Below are 23,623 nucleotides of genomic sequence, written 5' to 3'. Positions count from 1 at the left end.
TAATAACTCAAGTGCTCAAGCTGACCACGTCTAGCTGCGAAAGCAGCAAACAAGATCCGAGGTATGTTGTGGGTAAGGGAGGGATTCACGCAATTTTGGTGGCCATGAGCTATAGTAACGGCTGATTCGGATCCGAGAATAGCATCCAAACCCAACAGTTGAGGATAGAATATAAACGGACATCAGATCTTACCATTTGCTGACCAATAAAAGATGAGACTTTTCCAATGCATTACAGAAGCAGCAGAATTGCATTCAGATATAACCTCACTGTCCATTTAAAGTGCAGGGCTTTATGTGACTGCACTACAAGAACCACAAAGACTATATATACTCATTCATATTGATGGAAATTTTGTGTGTGAGAAGACTTTTATTGTAAGTGAATTCATCCATCCACCCACAACTCCTTTTTTCCCCTCATTTTTTAATACGGGGTTGAAGTGCCACTTCAACAGCGGCAATCATCTAGAGCTAATGGTCACATCATTGGGTGGCTACTTCTGAGTGGTTCTTCCACATCACATGAACACAAGCAGACTCACACCTATTAGAGAGAGTCCAATCCACTTACTGCATATCTTTGGAATGTGGGAGGAAACTAGAATTTCAATGTACAGTGGTGCCGTACTATACTGCCTGTGGCTTAGAGCATAACTGAAAAGGCTCCATCATGGATTAGTTCATTTATACGGATAAATAAATTACATTAAATCACAAAATAAAAGGCTGAGCAATGCTCAGATTTCACCAAGATGAAGCTGGGCACATACTGGAAGACTAGCCCTTCTCAGAAGATTGGTTGTATAACAACCAAGTAATAAACCAACTGGGCAAATACACACCAAGAAATACGAACAGCCCAAAGTAGACTTTGAAACAATAAAGCCCAAGGAACGAACAATGCAGACACTTTTATTACATACATAAACGCTGTACACCATACGTTTTCGTTTGCACACTTCATTTGATGTGGGTCAAACTGCTACTACATTTTATTTATAAACTTCCTATTTAGGAACACCCAATAAAAAAATCATACTGCCCCTAATTTAAATACTTAATGAATGAGTTTCAATTAAAAGTACAAAGATCTCCTTTCCTTAACAATCCAGGTTCAGAATATCATCCTACAGCCAATATATTATATGTAGTACTTCTAAAAATTTCTATAACCATCAAATATAAAATGCATATTTAACCATCGATGACCATTTAAATACAAACCATTTTAAAACCATATTAAAATGTGTGAGAATGTTTAAAACCATTTACAAATTATAATGTATAAAAACTTTTTAAGTGCATTTTAAAGTGCATTTTTAAAGGGACTTTGGTTCCCTCCTGTGGTGGAATTAAAAATTACATACAAATCTTTTACTTTTGTGAACAAATAAATTCATTACATATCTTCTCTCCAGCACTGCCAAGAAACCATTGAGTAAACATAACAACCGCCAATAGATGAAGATTTTCATCTTATAACAATTTTGCTGCTCTTAATTTCAATAATGAACTAATAGAAATGTGGTCATTTAACCCTGGTTTTCTGCTTGCCTCTAGGGTTAATTGCCACCACACTTCCCTATACTCTATGGTCTCTTCCCATAGCCCACCACTGATTTTCCGGTCAACCTCTTCCAGTACAAAAAATAAAAAATGTGCATCAACACATTCTTGTTTGTGTTTATATAGGGCATTTGTGCATTTTCTATTTTGTACTTCATATAAATGTTCATATTTTCTTCTTCTAAGTTTACGTTCAGTTTTCCCTATATAAAATCATTCACATTTTTTACAAACTGCTAGGTATACTAAACCACTGCTATCACAATTAGTATATTCCTTACCCTCTAATACCTTATTCCTACTTTTCAGAAAAATACTTTCTTTGTTAATCAAGTATGTGCATTGAGAACAATGTCCACACTTGTAGGTACCTTTTCTTTTTTTATGTCTAGAAATCCCATCATGATGACTGGTTTCCAAATGGCCCTTAAGGTTTCTGGCATTCTTCTATACAATCTTAATTTTGTCCTTTTTGATGCTTTCTAAATCAGTGAGGGTTGTAAATCTATCCCATTCCTTATTTATAATATCTCACATTGCATATGAGCTGGCATTATATTCTATGACTAAAGCTTGGTTAAAATTCTCTTCATTCTCCTTATTAACACTATCCAATAGACTAACCTGCTTTATACCCTGTCCTAGGATAGGCTGGTACTTATCTTTCCTACCTTCTGCAACTTCTTTTTCAACCTCTTTCACCATTTGTTCTGAGTAACCTTTATCCTTGAACATCTCCCTTAATAAAATAATTTCACCATAAAAATCATCCTCCTTAGAGGTCATTCGGCAGCCTCATATATTGTCCTTTCACTATATTTCTTTTATAGTGTTTAGGGTGGGCACTGTCAAAATGCAAAAAGGAATTTGAGTATGTTGGTTTTCTATATATTTTACAGTGGAATTTGTCTTCTTTCTTATAAATTTCAACATCCAAATATTGTAATTTTTCCTTACTTATAGTGTATGTAAATCCTAAATAATTAGTACTTTGATTTAGGTATTCAATAAAATTTAAAACTTCACTTTCAGCAGCCACCTAAAGCACCAAAAATGTATAGTGTACAGCGTTTATGTATGTAATAAAAGTGTCTGCATCGTTCGTTCCTTGGGCTTTATTGTATAACAACCACTGTATGCTTTTCATCATGTCACCTTTGTGATGAGAGAAGCAGGACATGAGAGATGGTTGAGAAGACTACAACATAACACATAACCAGGAAAATAAGAATAAAAATGGCATGGAGCCCTGTTTTTACCTGATAAAAAATGAAGAATAAGGCATATATCAATGCATATGAATACAGATAGTAATTACATAATGCTTATAGTTTTAATAATAACCTTTAAAGTTAGTATGACTTTTTCACATCCTATGAATAGGGGATACAAAATTTACATCCAAAAAATCCACACCATTATCCTGGAGTTAGGTTTTAAAAATCACATTTTATTACATTTTCAAGGATAACAATGCCCATGGAATTATTAAAAACCACCAGTTAAGAAAAGTTACACCACCTTTTATCCTTTTAAAGAAAAGCATATTAAACAAGACTCCCATTTAAGTTGAGAAAACTCCATTACAAATAATTACACCATCAAACAGATAACCAGATTCCTTCTTTCTTGTACTCTCTGGACCACAACTGTGTACTATAGTAACACTTTTTTATTCGAGTGCAATACTGACATGACAATTTATTTTTGCACAAGCCTTTTTTCCCTGCAGTTACGAAATTTCAGTTAAGTTAAAACAGCGGCTCTGTTTCAGGTACCAATACTCCAATCACATAAGAAGTGATGTACTTCATCATCCCCTGTCCCCCTGCGTTTCTCTGATTAAAAAAAAGAAATAAAAAGATATAAATAAATAAAACACTTTGCTACATAACCCACTTCCTGAGTACAAAGATGCAACCAAAAAGTACCAAGAACAGGAAGTGAAATGGAAAATGGCATGGCTCCTTGATGTACCAAATCCAGGACTCCTTCAACAAAAACTGATGAAAAACAAAGCTGCAAATAACTGACATTTTTCTACAAACATTCAGCTGAAAGAAAAGTGAGCAAGGTTGAGGATCATTAAAATCAAAATTCACACAACACATTTTACAGTTTAAAGTGAAGGTTATTTTATGTACATTAAAAAAAGAAAAAGGTTGCAGACATTTTGCACACAAAAATGAAAAAGAATCAATACAGATCAACTGCACAATATGTAAACAGTACTGTGTTGCTATCTAATATGAAACTGTTTCCTACAGCTTTGCAGCCATCACATATATGCAATTCTATAACATGAGCAACCTAAAATGCAAATTACTAGTCAAGTCTTTCTGCCAAAGCCCCACCATGTAAATACTAATTATGCATTTTTTTCCTACTTCAGTAAAATACAATCATTTAAAGATAAGTTACAGCAATTGTAAAGTATTTCTTTTTGCATGTAGATTTGATTTTCTAAACACTTTCATATTTTTTCTGTAACAATGGCACTTCCTGTCTATACACTACTGGGTAGCAAATGTGTAGCATTTAGCAAAAGTAGAACAGGTCAAGTAATATGTTTATTTACCGAGGCAAATCACCCACAGTGCAAAGTACAAAGCCCCTTCCTCCCTGGCCATATTTAAGTATTACAATATCAAAGCATTCCCTGTGCAAAATACAATCTAAAAGTAATGTCCACAACTTTCACTGGCCCCTTTCTATGGATGTTGGATGTACGTATTTGATACCATTACTTATTTTACATTTTAATCTCAACAGCCACTAAAAAGCACTTAAGCCTCCGTGAGAATGTCTATCACACACAGCTGCAGAAACTGATGTGTAAGGTACAACTACAACACAACCTGTCATCAGCAAAGTAACAAGATGAAGAAAATAAAATCCATTTCTATTTCTGTTAAAGTATTATAAACATGTTCCAGATCATCTCCTCGCAGCTGAAGGTCCATCACAACCTGTAATACCCATGACACCTCTCAAAAAAGTACAGTTGTGTACACTTACCATAAATGTAGATGTTCGAGTGTATTCACTGTTGCAGTCATTACAATTGGGTAATCCTGCTGGCAGGTTGCCCCTCAGCCGGCCTGAATTCCAAAGTCTTGGGTCCTGCGTCGGCCACTGTCGCCCCTTCCCTGACATCAGGTCGTCAGGGGTATAAAAGAAGCAGCTGACGCCATTTTCTTCAGTTTTTCTTGCCGCAGATGTCAGGTGCCCCTAAAAAGGGTAGCCAAACTTCATGTATATATTCAGAAATACATCAATATAAATTTTACCTTCATCTATAAGCATATACACCACACAGGTAGTATAAATCAGAGAAGGAAAGATAAGATCCAAAAGAAAAAAGGGGGAAGGCGGGTGGGTAACCTGGACTGCAACAGTGAATACACTCGAACATCTACATTTATGGTAAGTGTACACAACTGTACTATGTTCTTCGTGTTTCACTGTTGCAGTCATTACATTTGGGTAGAGTCCCAAAGCTATGGTTGGGAGGCTGGAACTAGACAGCAGCAGGAGTGGCTATGAGGCCCTGCAAAACTGCAGTGGCAAAGCCTGCCCTGGATTTACAGTAGAGTGGCAGATGATAATGCTTTGTAAAGGTGTGCACTGAACTCCAGGTAGCTGTCTCTAAAATGTCTCTGGTAGGTACTCCCTGAGAAAGGCTGCTGAGGTGGCTGCAGCTCTGGTGGAATGAGGCCTAATGCCCTTAGGCACTGGCTTGCCATGGGTGTAAGTAGCAGAAACGAATGCAGTGGCCTAACCACTTAGAAATAGTCTGCTTTGAGATAGGCTTTCCTTGTGATCCTGCAGTATATGTCACTAGTAATTGCTCTGTTTTCCTGAAAGCTTTGGTTCTGTCCAAGTAGAATCTAAGCTGTCTATGTCCAAAGAATGCAGAATTCTCTCCCCCTTGTTCTGTGGATTTGGGTAAAAGGTTGGCAGATGGATGGCTTTGGTTAAGAGCCACACTGGACACTACTTTAGGCATAAATGTTGGGTTTGTCCTCAGGAAGACTCGGCTAGGTTCCACAGCCATGAACACCTGTAGCTCTGAAACTCGTCTTGCAGAAGTAATTGCTAAGAGCAGAGCTGTTTTCCAAGATAAAAACGTCATATCAGCTGTAGCCGTTGGCTCAAAAGGAGACAGGGTGAGCTTTTCCAAGACATAGTTGAGGTCCCATGCAGGTATTGATAGTCTTCTTGGGGGCCTTACATTTTTTGGCTCCTCTGAGGTACTGCCTTAATAAAGGGTGAGAAAAAAGTGGTGGCTCTATATTGTAGTGAGCCGAAATGGCATGAATTTTAATGGATGAAAAAGATAGGCCTTTGTCCAGCATCTCAGTTAAGTATTGCAAAATCTGAGGAATATTTGGTACCGCTGTATCAGTTCCTTGTGCCTGGTTCCAGGCAGAGAATCTCTTCCATTTTTCAGCATAAGACTTTCTAGTACTAGGCCTTCTGGCTTCCAGAATGACATCCATCACAGCTTTACTGAGAGGTGTTTTTTGTATGTCTACATTATCCGCCATGCTGCCAAGTTTAATGTCCTGAGTTGGCTGTGCATAATCTGATTGTTTTGCTGGGACAGTAGTCGAGGTATTTGAGGTAAGGGCCAAGCCGGGTATAGAGATAAGTTCCTTAGTACTGGATACCAGTAATGGTGTGGCCAGTCTGGGGCAATCAGTATCATCTTCGGTCTCCCCTGTCTGACCTTTAGGAGCTCCTTTGGGAGGAGAGGCAGTGGAGGAAAGGCATATACTGATAGGTTTTTCCAGCTAAAGATAGGGCGTCCACTTTCCATGCCTGTCTGTGATAAGTCCTTGTGCAGAATCTTTTTAGTTGGTAACTGAGAGGGGAGGCAAATAGATCTATGTCTGGGCATCCCCATTTCCTTGTTATCATGCTGAAGACTTGTGGATCCAGCTTACACTCGTGGGGATCCATAAGGTTGATGCTTAGTTCGTTTGCCAGAATATTTTCCTTTCCTGGCAGGAATTGTGCCTGCAGATGTACTTGGTAAGTCAAAGCTGTGTCCCACAAGGTCATCGCTAGTCTGCAAAGGGGGTAAGGATATGTGCCCCCCTGCTTGTTTATATACCACATGACCATGGTGTTGTCTGTCTTTATCAGTAGTTGTCCTGGAAGAAGAAGGTCCTTGAAGGCTGTCAGGGCATTTTGAACAGCTAACATTTCTTTTTGATTGATATGTAGATGCATTTGGTTTGAGGACCATATGCCCTGAATGCCTCTTTCTGCCACGTGGGCTCCGCAGGCATAATCTGATGCATCCGTCGTTAGTGTCTGCCTGGCTGGAGGTGATGTGAATGGCTGTCCTTTGTTCTGGTGACAAGCCTTTGCCCATCATTGAAACTCCTGTTGCAGACAGTTTCCAGGTTGTGGCAATGTTGAGTCCAAACACTTTTTAGGTACCATTGAAGTTTCCTCATATGCAGTCTTGCATATGGAATTAGTAGGATGCAGGATGCCATGAAGCCCAAAGCCTGCAGAATTTTTCTTGCAGATAACTGGGCCTTCGTTGCCAGCATTTTGAAATAAGTAGTCAGTTGCCTTTGTTTGTCTGGCATGAGATAAGCCATCTGGGCAGTTGTATTCAAGCTTGCACCCAGGAATGTTATCTCTTGTGGGGGTACTAGTGTTGATTTCTTTTTGTTGACTGTGTACCCTAGGCATGATAGAAGTCTTTTCACAAACGCCAGATGTTGAAGAAGAATGTCCTTGCTCTCTGCTTGAATGAGACAGTCGTCCAAGTAAGGATATATTTGTATTCCTCTGTCTGCAGAATGCAATTACTGGTGCCAGGCACTTTATAAAGACCCTGGGCACAGTAGATAAGCCAAAGGGCAGTGCAGAGAATTGGTAATGCATTAAACCAGCCTTGAATCTTAGGTATCGTCGGCATGATTGTCTGATTGGAACATGCAGGTATGCCTCTTTTAGGTCTAAAGTCACAAGCCAAGCATTCTTGCCCAACATGGGCAGAAGCTGCTGCACAGTCAACATTTTGAATTTTGGAATATCCAGGAAAGTGTTCAGAATAGATAGGTCCAGTATCGGCCTCCAGGCCTTGTCCTTTCTGGGTACCAAGAACAGTCTTCCTTGTCCCTGCTCTTGCTCTGGTACTTGTTGAATGGCCCCCATGTCCATGAGCGATGAGACTTGTTTTTGCGCCTCTGCCCATTGATTTTTTGGCAGATCTGGCCATCCGTTTGCCTTTGGCATAGTATGGAAATGGAACTTGTGTCCTTGTGACACTATGTTTAGAACCCACTTGTCCTGGATTATGATGTGCCAATTTTGAGCAAAAAGTGCTAATTTTCCACCTAAGGGTGTTGCCAGATGGTAAGTGCTAGGTGCAGGCAGGGGGGGGGGGGAGTCATTGGGACTGTTTTCTGTATGTTTGTGACTTATCTTCTCCAGCTTTGGAGGTAGAAGCACCCCACTGCTTGAGCCTATAAGAACCTTGTGCCCGGTTCTGCCCCTTTGAGGTCTGTCGGACACAGGAAAGGACCAATTTTTGTAGGCCAGTGTCTACTGAACCTTGGTGGCTGTACTTGTAAAAATTCTTTGACAGTTTGCATAGATTTAGCTTTGTCCTCCATTTTCTTTAACACCTCTTCTGCCTTAACACCAAACAAAGTATCATGCTGTAAAGGTGCATCTAACATGATCAGGCAGATTTTGTTCCTTTAACCAAGCATGCCTCCTAATTACAGAACCCATAACTGCGGCCCTGCAGGAGGCCTCCAAAGAATCAAAACTACATTGCAAAGTATGCTTTCCAACTTGTTCTGCTGCATACAATAAATCCTGCATTTCCTTGTTTTCTGCACATTCAAAATTTAACAACATTTTCGGTTTAAGCAATCCCATGACATGTTGCTGATAGTTAAGGCCATTATAGCCAAAGTTGCAGATGTGTAAACTTTTTTCCCCATCTATCCAGTGCCCTTGAATCTCTGTCAGAGGGGGTTGGGTTTTTTGCAGTGGAAGCCTTAACTCCCTTTGGACCCTGTAAAATAGTTTCTGGGTCAGCAGCAGGGTTTTTAAAAAGAAATTTGTGTGAGTCAGAAACCCTGTAATATCTGTCAGGCTTAACAGGAGCTGGGGGTAAGGAGTTAGGGGTCAGACTAGACTCCGAAAACACATCTACAATGTCTAACACAGGTGGAATAGCTAGAGGCCTGTGCTGAGGTAATAAGAGAAAATCCTTGAGCCTCTTTTTAAATTCTGAAAAATCTTGGCCTTCCCAGTGGAAATGCTCCCTCATGGTATGCAAGGTTTTCCCAAAGGAATAGTCCTCAGGAGGAGATGCTGAAGGTATAGATTCTTCAGCATCAGAATCCTCATAGGGGGAAGAGAATATTCCTGATCAGAAGAGGAATCAGAAGAAATAGAAACCGGATATGAAGATTCATAGTCAGCGTCTTGCCTAGGCCTCTTACCAGGAGGGGGATGGGAACCCCTGATCAAGGTAATCAAGTCTTCGGCCATTTTGAGCATCTGTTTTTTGGGCATAGAGGCCTGTCCACGTGGCTCTTGAGTTTGTTTCTTTGCTTTAGAAGGTGCTTTAGTCTTTGCCTTTGATGCTGAAGTCGTTTTAATGTAAAGATGTTTAGGTCTGAATACACCTTCAGAAGCCGGTGCCTGCTCAGCGGCTCCGGACCCATCTGAGGGATTAGCGTCCGAGGCTCCAATACCTCGAGTATCCAGCGGCATGGCCGACTCCACATGGGAGTCGGTAGTGGCCTGCGACTCTAAAGTAGCGGGCGTCAGGGGCTGCAAAAGTGCCTCACTGAGAACCGGCGACTGGCTTAGAAGAAGCTTCGTCGTCGGTTTTGGGCCTCGGTTGTTTTTCATTTTTTTTTTTCTTTGCGTTTTTTGTAAACTCTGGTAGTCGGATGGCTACCTGATGACATTTCAGGATAATTAAACTGGCATCCAAAAAAGTTTAAAGCAAAATCATACCGACGCTTAATAGTGTGTTGGTTAAATCGAGCACAAAACCGACAATCAGTAACGTTGTGATCAGGGCCTAGGCAAGGAATACAATAAGAATGAAAATCCTTATGAGGTATTTGCTTTCCACAAGAAATACAATTATTAACTTTTTCTGACATCGGTCTGGAGCAAGAAAAAAGTTTCCCCAAAGGGGTACTTAGCTTTATTGAAGACTTCGGATCTGAAACTCAAATACGAAAATCTCAGGAGTCGGCCGACCAGCACTTGCGAACTGCTTCTGCTTCAGGCAAAGCACGGCAAGAAAGACTGGAGAAAATGGCGTCGGCTGCTTCTTTTATACCCCTGACGTCAGGGAAGGGGCGACAGCGGCCGACGCAGGACCCAAGACTTTGGAATTCAGGCCGCCTGAGGGCAACCTGCCAGCAGGATTACCCAAATGTAATGACTGCAACAGTGAAACACGAAGAACATCAGTGAGTGATACTTCCTTGAAAGGGAACTGACATGTGAACCAGAAAGAAGTGAAGAAATGATATACACACACACTCTCGCACGTACACATATATACACACACACACACACACACACACACACACACACACACACACACACACACTTTCTCCCTCTTGAGACAGGCATTTGTAGAATAAATGAATACACCATTTATAATTCAGAAATTAATGTCATAAAATAAACCTAAAATCCCATTTATAGACTACAAATTGGAGAAATACTGGGGTTGGGTGCATTGTCTTAGTTAAATCAGATGCACCATTTTGATAAGCTGTTAATCCATGCAGAAACCTTGACAACTACAGTGTTTCACTACTGTGCACCCCCCCAAGGTACCGTACAGCAATGGAATGCATTTTAGCCTTCCTCATGCATGACAGTATCTGCACCTCACACTTAGCCATACTTGTCAAGATAGCAAGACTGGTGTGTTAAAGCTGAAAGTCCTGAAAGTATCCAACTACCAGTTTATCAGTTCAGTGAAACTAGGCCTAACATTTCTTGCAACTACTGTAGTGAATACAGTTAAATTGTGGTTGCTTATTACAGTGGAAACATTTTATTACATTTCTGTATAAGAAGAGAAAATATGAGTTATTTTTAGTTTGGTAGTTAAAAGGAATCAAAATAAAGAAAGACAGACGCACCTTGCCCTACAACCTTTATCAATGACAACTTTAAAACTTTTTAATATTTAAGTTTTCATCAGAAATTCTGATAGTTCAAAGTATTTGCTTTTGTACTGTCAGTAACATTTTGAGGATAATCTTGTACATGATGGCATTTCCTGAATTTTATAATCTTTAATTTCAAGTGGAAAATATGTAAATACCATAACACTGCTATTCTGCCCCACCACTGAGGGCCACAACAATCACATTTAATGTAACTAGTACACTGCTAAAGCTAGCATACAAAGTGAACCATCACAATGCCTAAAGAAAGGGCCACAGCCCTTCACTGTATCTTGCTTCTGGATGTTCTGGGCTCAGGAGTACAAAATTGATTTTTTAGGATTAAAAAACAGCAACTTAGTAACATGACCTACACTGCAAATATAGACTTTAAAGTACAGATGCACAGGAACCTGTAAAGGGTGAGGGGATAATGTGATCACATTGTGTTAGGACACCACACCTACAGGGGTATGTGTGAGGTTTCAGTTGAAAGCCAAAGACTCCAATTCAAAAGTAATATTCTCAAGATAGCACTTGCGATTTCAGACTCAGCCATAGTTCCCTGCCCTTTGACTATGTGCCTTGTCATACAATGTTTGAAATTCCCTCTCTCTTTTTCACTCACTCAATATAGTAGTATAATTAAGACAGGATAAAAATGTATGATGTACTCTGTTCTCCCTTTCTAGGTAAAAGTGGGTATTAAATACGGGACCTAGAATCACTAAGTAATAACACATGCTTTTAGTCAGAGCTCAGGCAGCTGTACTGTAAAACCTATGTTGTTCCAGTATCTTCAAAGGAGGGGGGCAAATCTGAAAATAAAACGAGGAAATAAGTAAATCATGACAGGAAATACAGTCTTATCTGCAGGGGGTGCATAGTTGTTAAACGGCTAAAGATTCTGCTTAACAGCTTCAGGGTTCAGTTCTGGTTACTACTTATACAGAGTTGCCATTCTTTCCAATTATCCACATTTCTAGTCACTTCTGTTTCTTAATATTTTTCAAGAAAACTAGCTGACAGGTGATTTTAAGTCTATCTAAATCTATGTGGATGGTGCAGTGGTGCAACGGTTAGTGTTGTCACCTCACAGCAAGAGGTTCTCCAGTTTGATTCTCGGCTGGGGGGCCTTCTGTGTGGTGTCTGCACATCCTCCCTGAGTTTGTGTAGGTTTCCTCCGGGTGCTCCAGTTTCCTCCCACATTCCAAAGGCAGGAGTCTGCAGTGTTTCTCCCTGGGCCTCCACTGAAAATTGGCTCTGTCCAAGTCGGACTTTCTCAGGAAACAAATGTTAAATAATAAATAAATCTAGTTCTCTACCTATTTTGTATTTACACTTGCAAGAGTCATGGCTGATCAGAACAACTGATCAGTTCATTTACTCTGTTAGAAAGAGATAAATGGAAGTTGTTAATCAGATCAGGTCATACTGCAGGACCATTTTCTTTAGAGGAAGAATGTCAGAACCATGTAATTGTCAGAGACTATAGTGAATTTCCAGTCACTAAAAAAAAAATCATGTGACTTCAGGGTTGGGGATTGGGTGTTGTGCTGACAAAATGGCAGTTATATTCTTACTCTATGTATTCCAGGAGTTCTAATAATCGTTGGCCTCATTCCTATCACTGCACAAATGTTAACAAAAGTTAACCTGATTTAACGGTTTCTTTGCATCCTCACTAAAAAAAATAAACTGTACTACAGCCAAGGGTCAGATAATGCACAAAAGGCTGAAATGCATTTCACTGATGCAGACTTTTGCAAGAAGAAATACCCCTTACCTTAAAAATTCAGTGACTTCAAAGTTGTTACTAATTAGCTGGATATAGCTCCCCCACAAACACTGTTGGGGAAACTTTGCTGTTTTCCCTCTAAAACAGTTCCTTTTGAAACTTGTCAAATGCAATTTTGCAAAACGCTGAACAGGAATCACAAGTTCATAAGTTTATTATTTACAATATGTACAGAGCTACTGAATAATGGGTGGAACACTTTTTGCCAACTTTAGAGAACTTGTACACAATGTCCTTTGAAGGTACTGCACAGTACTGTTTCAATATGCAGATCTGCTCCAGCAGGTTGGCAATTAAGGCAGAGGCATAGGCTTCCATCTGACATTCTCTTCTTTCTCTTCATATCAGGACCAGAGCTTGCCCCTTGTAAATCTACTTCAGACCAAGATAGTTATTCAAAAATAAGACTTAACTGAAGTGATTAATATAGTTCACCTACAGTAAAAAATTATACTCTGGACACATGTAACTTTACTGTGTGCTGCAATTTAATGTATTCGGTCTTACATTAACACCCATGTTCATTTTTACAGACTAGTAAAATGGCCAGACTATAATGTGACAAATAACAGTATACTAATGGGAAAATTATAAGTACAGATTGTCAAAAGGCACTCCTTCAATGGGTATCATTGGTTTTGCAAACAGTAGGGCAGACAATCAACCTTTAAAAATGAAATAATTCAAAGAAAAATTATCTAAAATGAGGAAAAGCTGTTGAAGATTACCTACTTTGCTATTGCCAAAATAAAAGTCTATTGAAGACTTAGCATTAAACACCACTTGTAATGGCTATTTTTGATAAAATAAACTACTAAAACAGAATTAATAAAAAAGAAATAGCTAAAATCACCCAAATCACACGGCAGTGTAATGAATGAAAAAAAACAAAAATCTGTGCACTGCAGCATATGGTGGTACATCACACAAATGTTTGCTAAAAAACAGAATAATGTCAAGAATAAGCACTAAACAAAACATGCCGTTTCTCTTTGGTGTTATGACCTTGGTGGTAATATAAAAAGTAGTGAAGCTGTTGGTTTAGGGGTTGGTACAAGGGGGCTTGCCTTCCAACAAATCTATAAACAAGTTTCCCAATACAGTTTCAATGTTTTATTTTTATAACTATTTTGGAATTTACTAATTCCATACATCATGATGCAGGAAACTATCTTCAATATTTGTTACTGTGCATTTTTATTGCAAAAACAAAACAGGGACACTATAATCGGATGTACAATTATGCTACTATATATGTATCACAGAATAAGAGATGCAGACCATCAGGGGGTTAAAAAAAAAAGTATGATAGTCTGCCATAGCAGTCTGCTGTAGCTGATGAAGAAAATCAGTTGGTATTCATCACTAAAGCCAACCAATCATCACCAGCACAGGCAAATGTCCAAAAACAAACACTAACTGAAGAAATAAACAATACATCTGTAGAAACGTACAGTAAATGAAATGGGACAAATACACATGTGTGCACATGAAACTTATTTCATGAGGACAAGAAAAAATAAACAAGAAAAGAAAGAGACAAACCCCTTCTTGCACACCATGTTTCTCTGAATATACTACCTCTGTCATCGCAGAACAGTAAGGATAAAGAAAAACCTCCATTTCTCCAATGTTGTGGAACTGCATACTACCACGAAGAGATGGTTCAACAAAATGAGAAGATTATACAAGACTTGAATAAGTCTGACAATTCCCATCTTAACAAAATGCATTCAACCAACTGTAGGAATCACACACTTGCACAAAAAAATATATGCATGTAATTGTGTTTATAACTAATAAATTAACTACATTTGCGATTTACCTATGCATTGCCTTCAGTGATGAAGTGGTCCCTTTAACTATGCTGGCCTAGGAAGGCTTACGGTATTTTTAATGACCAAAGAATAGTCTGGATGGTTTTAGTCTGACATAACTAAAATGATTTATTAAAAATTGACCAAAGATCTACATGGTGGAGATGGCTCAAGAAAAAAAAAAGTTAGACTGCTGCATGGTAATTACATTACAATGACTGACTAGTACAACATGTTTTTATTCAGTTCTGAGTAACTGTATTAGACGGTCAGCTGCAACATTTAATGCATTGTTGTGACCAGACAGCAGGTAATGAACTCTCAGTAAGAATCACAAATGCACTAAAAACATAAATGTTAGGTTAATTCAGGAAACAGAGTCAGTGTGATGTAATTTCTCATGATCTCTAAAATAATACCAATGTTCAGGCTAACTGAGAATCACTGCAACTACTGTGGCAAAAACGGAGAGCAGGTTGTGAACTTACAAAAGACTGCCATAACACACCCACTATGATCTGCATGCTACACTCCACTGTAACAAGAAGATCTACGGCTCCACTCCTCATCTCAGCATCATCAGCTGGAGTGAAAGAACATGCTCTTTGTTAAGCAAGTGGGCATATCACAGGCCATCATAATGTTTGAAAAAAGAAGAGTAAAAAGTTTTTTATTCTTATATTTTATGTAATTTAGTTTCCTTATGCTCTGATCTCTTTTTTTTTGCTTTTAAATGGCAAAAAGAAGTACAGTTACAGTAAATCACAGTTTTCTTATATGTAAATGTACTAGTCAGTGAAACTACAATGGTCATTAAAATCCTGTTTACTAGTACCAAAGAATACAAGAACAGACTATGATAAGAATAGATAGCAAACCTCACAAAATTCACAAAAGAAGAAGGGAACAGTGTACTGAATAAAATCCCATCTTCTGTGAAATGTTAAAGCAACATGCTATTTGAAATCAGAATGCCTAACAGGTAACGTTTACTCATCTCTGTACCCATCACCAACATCAGTAAAGACTGTACCCATCATACCACTGTTACTTAGTTACCCTCACTTTGAGGTCACATACCTTTGCATATCAGTGAAAGACTTAAATTCATAGGAAAACAAGTACTGCATGCATCTCCAAAGTCATGCAGCCTTGATACTGAGAACAATTTAGAAGCAGTGGTGTGTGTGTGTGTGTGTGTGTGTGTGGGGGGGGGGGGGGCATAAATCCCACCTCCACATGTTAAGGGACACCTTGATACTGAGAGTGCAATCTGTTACAAGTTTGAACCTGAGCTAGAATGAGGATTTAATGCGGCCGATTTTTTTTTTTTTTTTTGGATCAGACATGCAATTTTAATTAAATCTAAATTCTTGACAATGCGTTATATAGTCCATAATCCACTTTTGATTTTACATTACCTTCAAAGGAATTATGCACGAACTGATCAAATTAAGTGCTTGTTTAGACTGCAGTGCACATAAGAAAAAAAATCTCAGATATTTGACATCACTGAAGATATTAATTTGTAAAAATATTATCAAAAGGTGGATATAAACTTTGGTACACTGGAAACATACACTTGGTTAGGTCCATGCCAGCTCAACTTTCACAGTCACACAATGCTGTACTTCAGGGGATACCAACATCTGCACTGCTGGTTAGAACTTCCTTCTGTACAATGTTTAGAAAGTGCAAATTATTTGTCTCACACAAAGCCAGCCGTTCTGCAGTGGCATTGGTCATGCTGCAAGTGGCACTGCAGGGTGTGATGTCAAAGCAGAGAGAGAGAGAAAGCTAAAATGTTTTAACAACCTTCGTGTTGTAAATTTCAACAAAAATAAACTCGAACCTCTTAAGTCTGGTGCAAGTCCTGTTATTTTTACAATCTTGAATTTTAAAGTTGTGTCACTGATTCACAGTATTTCATCCATGTTGCCACGTTGCTGGTAACATGCCTCTTTTTTTCAATAGCAGACTTTACGCTCACATCTGTAACAAAAGATAATTATTAATTTTTTAAGAGGTTTATTTTCACCCTTTAAAAATAATGTGTCTTAATCCCCCCCCCCTTTTATTTAACAGATTAAAACATTACAATCCAAAAAGGATGTGATAAAGAACACTATGAACAGCAGCATTTGGACATAAACAGTACTGCATATTTAACCACAACCAAAAATGGTACTCTGGAAACTGGCACCATTTGCAGCCCCAGTGATTTGATCAAAGTGGCAAGTCAGAGCAAGGAGAGCTCAGCATCCTACAGGGCACACCTGCTAGAAGAAAATGTTAGGTTTCCAATTGCAGAGAGTCGACTGTCCCAGACACAGCACATGGCCTGGGAAGTGGTCAGCTGGGCTTGTGGTCTTTTAACTTTGTCAGTGCTCTGTTCCCACAGGAGGCGGCTACCCACAGTGCTCTGTTCCCAGAGGAGGTGGCTTCCCACAGTGCTCTCTTCACAGAGGCAGCGGCTACCTGCAGTGCTTTCTTCACAGAGGCGGTGGCTACCCGCAGTGCTCCATTCACAGAGGTGGTGACTACACACACTGCTCTCTTCACAGAGGCAGCAGCTATGCACACTGCTAGGCAGAGGCTACATACACTGCTCTCTTCACACAGGAGGCGGCTACACAAACTGCTCTGTTCACAGAGGCAGTGGCTACACACACTGCCCTGTTTACACAGAAGGCTACTGTATTTAGTACTCTGCTAACTACATCAGAGGAAACAAACAATGTCAAACAAGGTGTCCAACACAAGTATCCATGGTACAAATTCACACAATGGTCACAGCTTAGCAGGAGAGAGGGTACATATGAAGAGGAATCAGCAGTGAAGAGCACACCTGCAAAAATGATACACCTTAGGGCACTATATACACAGCCTAAGCATGAATTCTACAGCTCAATGGGGGGGGGGGGGGGTGACAAACTTCAGCAAGAAAACTAAAGGATTGGAAAAAGGTTCCCCAAAAAAACTGCTGACTTCTGGACTCACTGCTGGAAGTTGCACTGTCACTGAAACATGAACAAAAAACTAGTGGGGATGTGGTGACTACCTCACTGGACTTCTGCTAAAAAAGTACAGAATTCTAAAGTAAGTTTATTCCAGAGTTTGCCTAACAGACTACAAGATGGCAACTTTGGCATTCTTGGTATTTCTTCCACAGTGTAACAAGTTTCTTGCGCCAAGTGCATCTTCAACCTACAAGGAAAGTAGGGTTGTGTACACTTACCATAAATGTTGATTGAGTATATTCACTGTTGCAATAATAAGTGAAGGGATTTCCTGCCGTGGAAGCCCTTGGTTGGCCTGACTACCAGATAATTTCCTCCTCCTCCTGGAGCTGTCTGATGCCCTGACATCTGGGTATAAAGGGAGTCAGCTGATGCCAAACTTTCAGTAATTTCTTGCTTCCAACAGTAAAGAGCCTCTATCTGGTCCCTAAGATTAAGGGCCTTAGCCCAGGAAACTCCAGAGTGTAGGCTTGAGCCTAATCCGAACAGAGGAGTGGGGAGCAACCTGGATCTATTGAAGAAAATGTGTACTCCAACCTTTGGGGAAGAGTGGAGGGGAATGAATATTGCAACAGTGAATACACTCGGACATCTACATTTGTGGTAAGTGTACACAACTGTACTAGGTTCTTCATGTTTCACTGATGCAGTCCTAACTTATGGGATGACAACCAAAGCTGATAAAAGGGTGGATGGAAATTTTATAATGATGATAGGATGCCCTGCAAGATTGCAGTGGCAAACCCATCTCTGGACTTTGAGAAGGTTGGAAAGTGATAATATTTGGTGAAGATATGCACAGTGCTTCTAAAATGTCCTTAATGGCCACCCCTTTAAGAAAGACAGTAGATGTAATTGTAGCTCTGGTCAAGTGTGACTTCACAGATTCTGGTGGCTTTTTTCTATAGTGGTTGTAGAAAAACAAAATACAGAGATTGAGGGGAGACCAGTTTTTAACTGAGTCAATGGCAAAGGCCACAAAAAGATGGTCAGACTTTGCCACTTACTGTTCTGTCCAAATAGTAATGCAGCTGTTTATGCACAGCCAGTGAATGGAGGATTCTTTCCCTCTTATTCTAAGGGTTAGGAAATAAGGTAGGTAGGTGCATGGTCTGGTTCAAAGAGAGCTCTCTAAGCACTGTAGCCATAAAAGAGGGATTGGCCTTGGAGATAGACTGTCAAGATGGAATGTGATGAAAGGTTCCAAACACAAGGACCTGAAGCTCTGACACTTTTCTAGCTGAAGTAATTGCTTTCAGAAAAGCTGTCTTCCAAGTCAAGAATTTGATGTCTGTGGAGGCAGACTGCTCGAAAGAGGAAAGGGTCAGCTTCTCCAGAATGAAAGTGAGATCTCACAGGGGAACTGGAGGTTTTCTCAGGAGTCTAATGTGAATAACCCCTGTCTGGAACAGTTTCATGAGCTGGTGGGAAAAGACAGGGGGTTGAGAAGCTGAAGTGTGAATTTTAACAGAGGAATAAGTAAGCCCTTTGTCAAAAAGTTTTGACAAGTAAGAAATGATCAGAGGAACCTGGGCCTGAAGCGGATTCTGTCCCTTTTGTCTGTACCATGTAGTAAGTCTCTTCCATTTGGAGGAGTAAGATTTTCTTATACTAGGTTCTCCTGGCTTCTTTTAGAATGTCCAGGACCTGCTTCTCAAGTGATGTCGCCCTCCAGGAGGTCAAAATATCAGCCAAGCTGTCAATTTGAGAGTGTTCAGGTTGGGTTGTATGATGGTGCCCTTGTTCTGTGTCAGCATATCCACTCATTGGGGCAGCAACTATGGTTCCTTTGTGCTGAGAATGAGCATTACAGGACTGGGGCTACTAGAATAACTGTTGGTCCTTCCTCCCTTATCTTTAGTACCCTGGGAGTAAGGTTACTGGACAGAAGGCGTAGAGGAACATGCTTGTCCAAGGGAAGGAGAAGGCATCCATCCTCCAGGCTGACTTGGTTTTTGGTCCTTGAGCAAAACTTTTTCAAGTGGAAGTTTTCTTTTGTGGCAAAAAGGTCCACCTCTGGCACACCCTATTCTCTGGCTTTGCTGAGGAAAAACTTCCTGTTGTCACTCATGAGGGTCTGACAGGCTCCTGCTTAGGTGAACCACCAGATGATTTCTTTCTCTTGGTAAGTAATGAGCCTTAAGGTGCAGACCTAGGGAGTTTGCAGTTTCCCAAAGATCCATGATTAGGTGACAAAGATAGGAGTCCCCTCTGCTTGTTTATGTACCAACTAATGGTGGTACTGTCCATTTTTTCTAGGAGTACGACTGACTTCCACTGGTCTTTGAAACCAACTACGCCTTGCTGGACTGCCAAAACTTTTTAGGTTGATGTGTTTGTTTATGAACTAGGAGTCCCATCTGCCCTGTGTCTGTAAGATGTTGTAGTGTGTCCACCAGACTATGTCTGAGGCATCTGTGGTGAAAGTTTGGTTTTGAGGAATAATCCTGAAGGACAGGCCTAAATTGAGGGAGCATACTACGGTCCACTAGCCAAACTCTTTCCTGAGACAAGGGAGAAGCTTCACCCTGAAGTTGAGGGGTTGGGAGTGCTGGCACCACACATTTCTGAGGTACCATTGTAGCTTCCTTATGTGGAATATGGCAATGGGGATCATGAGAATGTAAAAAGCCATGTAGCCCAGGGCTCTGAGGAACTCTCTGGCTGTGAGATGGATCCTGTGAAGAAGTTTTTGGAAGTACTGAGTTAGAAAGGTACCCTTCTCTGGAGGAAGGAACGCTTTTTGAAGACAGGAGTCCAACAAAGCCCCCACAAACATAATCCTGTTTGTGGGGATGGTCTAATTTTATTGGATTTTGACTGTGAACCCCAGAAATGCCAGTATTTCTTGGGTGTAAAACAAATCTGCTTGGATTTGTTGCTTGAATGAGCAATCGTCTAGGCACGGATAAATCTGACCTCCAGAAGGCTACCACTGAGGCTAGGCATTTGGTGAATATCTACGGTGCAGCAGACAAGCCAAAGGGCAGTGCACAAAACTGATAATGCTTCACACCTGCTCTGAAGTGCAAGAACCCCCTGAGAGTTTTTTCTATAGGAATGTGGAGGTATGTATCTTTTAGACCTGGGGTTACCATGTAGGCACTGGGGTAAATAAAGGGCAGCAACTTTTGAAGGGTTAGCATTTTGAACTTTGGTCCCTACAAGAATCTGATGAGTCTGAACATATCCAGGATACATCTTCAAGGTATCCTCTTTTTATGGGACACATAAGACAAGTTAACTCCCTTTCCTTCTGTCTTCAATCTTAGGAGCAAAAAGGTAACTTTGGCCTAAAAGGAAGATCCAGAAGACTGGATTTAACATTTTCAGGGATGGATTACTCACTCAGCCAAGAACGTCTTCTAGTAAAGGAACCGGAAAGCTGCTGCCCAGCTGGATGCTTCCAGAGCATCATAGCCACAGTGCAACGAGCACTTAGCTACTTCAGAGAAGTAGCTTTAAGTCTTGCAGTTCCTTAGAGAAGGCCTTATTTTCAGTCCCCACAAATTTTTCCTTCATTTGGTCTAACGGGGTCCCCTGATACTTGACCATCTGAAACTGTCAATTTAGGGCCCTCACAACCAGGGTAAGAGAGGTGTAGACTTTTTTTCTGAACCTGTCCAAGGCTCTACTTTGTCAGTTGGTAGGGGATTTCTTGGTGTGTTAGTTTTAGCTCCCTTAGGACCTGGAGTCACCACTTCAGGATCAGCTACAGGATTCTTACAAAGGTGCCTATGGGAATCCAGAACTCTAAAATCTGTCTAGTTCCCAAGGGGCAGGGAGAACACAGTCTGGCTGCAAGGAGGAATCCAAAAAAATTGAATTGTCCATCTCTAAGACTGGAGAGCTAGAAAGATGTTTATGCTTAGAAAGTTTTAGGAAATCAGTGATCGTCTTCTTGGATTGTGGACAATCTTGAGCTTCCCATTTGAAGTGTTTCCTCAGGGTGTGTAGGGTCTCACCAAAAGAAATGTCCTTGGGGGGTGTTGAGGCAAGGTTCATCAACTCATCAGAATGCCAGTCCCCATAGAAAGCAATAGACAAACCTTCCTCAAAGGTGGATTCATCAATATCATCCTCTGAATCAACAGAATCATAAGAGTCCCCAGAGACTGTCCCTTTTCCATTTTCCAGGATCTGACTATAGTAATCATATCCTCAGCCACCTAACAAGGTCCTGTAGATAGGTCAGAGTTTGGGATGAAGCCTTTTTATGTGAGACTGTAGACTTTGGCCAAAGAGTGATGTCAGTGCCAGGACTGGGGTGCAGACAAAGAGCTAAATCTCGAGAACTGTGAACTGAGACAATATTCTGCTAGCAGGAGACTCCAGTCTCCCCTTCGACAGTTTGTAAATGGTTGTCGGAAGCCTGAACTTGGGAAGGGGCTCCAGACTCTAGCAACAAGCTTGGTCCTCTGGCTTGTGTAGAAGTAGAGGGACCCAGCAACATACTAGACTCTGAACAGGTCTCTATAGAGGCCTGTGCTACAACCTCAGTTGGAGGGGAACTGCAAAAGTGTCTCTCCTTCTTTGACAGTAACAAGCCTGGATTAACTGGTGGATGGCGAACGAACACCACTCAGTACTCTTATGTTATGTATACTTCTTCTTACACATAGGGAGATCAACCTCGGTCTGACTGGCAGACGACATGGTAATGAGAAGGTCCGAACGACTCATTAAAATGTTTAGCTAAAATCTCAGCCCTATGCTTGATATCCCTACTGTTAAAGTGAGCACAGAACCAAGAGTTAGCTATGTTGTATTCTGGACCTAAAACAAGTTACAAAAAAAGAATGAAAGTCTTGGTATGGTATCTCCTTGCAAAAGAGTAGACAGTTATTAACTTTCTCTGCCATTAGTCAAGAAACATAAGAAAACTTTCCTAATGGGGTAATTAGCTTTAGATGTCTTCTTTCCCTGGTGCGGACCAACTGACTCACACTCTGCTTCTGGCTCAGATGGCAAGAAAGAACTGGGTTTATGGCACCAGCTGACTTCCTTTATACCTAGATGACTTATCAGTCAGGCCATCTGCAGGAAGAGGAGGAAATACTCTGGTAGTCGAGCTGGCCAAAGGTTTCCATGGCAGGAAATCCCATCAGTTAGGATTGCAACAGTGAGATAACATGATCATCACCTGGTTTCTGGTTAATGTTCTTCATTGCAGTAGTTTACACACTCTTTACAGGCAAGGTTCAAGCTAATAAAAAACCTAAACATTACCAGTTAGGAACCATCTCTACAGGTCCAGAAAATCCACAATCCTGACTTGTGAAAAGGGTAGACTATTTTCTGCCTGCTGTTTGACACAATAATGTTTGTTTTCTTTTCAATTATGACTGATCTGCTGTGCTTTAACTGTAAAGACAATGCAGGCCCACCCTGAGGTGTCACTGTCAAAGACCATTTGCAGCTGCACCACACACATGCAGTCACCACCATACTGAAAGTACAGTCACTACTGTGCAGTTTACACTTTTAATTGTTCATAAATGATGGTAAAGTCCCAGCAAGGACCCTTGTGGTACTTATGTCTTTACATAATGTACCTGCCATGTAAAAGATTATGTAAAATTACTCGGGTAACTTTACATTCATCAGAGTGCTACAGTTGTGCAACCTAGAACCTCTAGATTCCATCTTAGCAGGTCATGAACACTTGCAGAAATCGAGTAAAGTGGCTTCCCATTGAACGTCACTTCAAAATATCGCTACATGTTCTCACTGTGGTTGTGCAGGTAATGTAACCCCCCCCCCCATTTTGAATCTATTCTAGGTCTAGAATAAAACATTTCTTCAAGACAGCATCTGATTTGCATATAAACTCATTATTTTTTTTTTCAAAACAACTAAAATACTGACTGGCCCCTGATAATCCAATGTATGCATAGTACATTCTTTGAGAATAAGAATGCTTTTACTTTTGTCCCCTCTTCTGGTACAGAACTTTCCTGTAACCTCTGATTTGTCAACACTGTCATGGGTTTAAGCTATGAAGGACTCAGCATCCCAATGTACACTACTGGCATTTCCATCCACAGAAGCAGTGCCACTGCTTTTTCCTTTTAACAGCAAAATTCTGCATGATTAGCGGATCAAATTAAAACATTAATTTTGTTAGTACAACTGTCAGATGCCATAGAATTTGTTTAGAAAAGTGTTAACTTATCAATGATTAAGAAATAATTCAAAAACAATAATACCAATGTTATCCATGACATGTTC

The 23,623-nt window shown here is 40.3% G+C and overlaps 1 protein-coding gene across 2 annotated transcripts in view; it reads right to left on the bottom strand.

The window, feature by feature from the left end:
• Positions 1 to 12,691: 12,691 nt before the first annotated feature.
• TGOLN2 (trans-golgi network protein 2) overlaps positions 12,692 to 23,623 on the bottom strand; it is a 345,331-nt gene continuing 334,399 nt past the window's right edge. For both annotated transcript variants that reach the window (XM_044084401.1, XM_044084399.1), the window contains one exon: positions 12,692 to 16,364. In XM_044084401.1, the coding sequence (XP_043940336.1) occupies positions 16,359 to 16,364 (6 nt within the window). In that variant the 3' untranslated portion in view covers positions 12,692 to 16,358. The remainder of the gene's footprint in view (positions 16,365 to 23,623) is intronic.

This window comes from Protopterus annectens, chromosome 9.part0 (genome assembly GCF_019279795.1).
Source record: "Protopterus annectens isolate FY-2018-M chromosome 9.part0, PAN1.0, whole genome shotgun sequence".
NCBI classification, from domain to species: domain Eukaryota; kingdom Metazoa; phylum Chordata; order Ceratodontiformes; family Protopteridae; genus Protopterus; species Protopterus annectens.
This window is presented reverse-complemented; position numbering and strand designations above follow the sequence as displayed.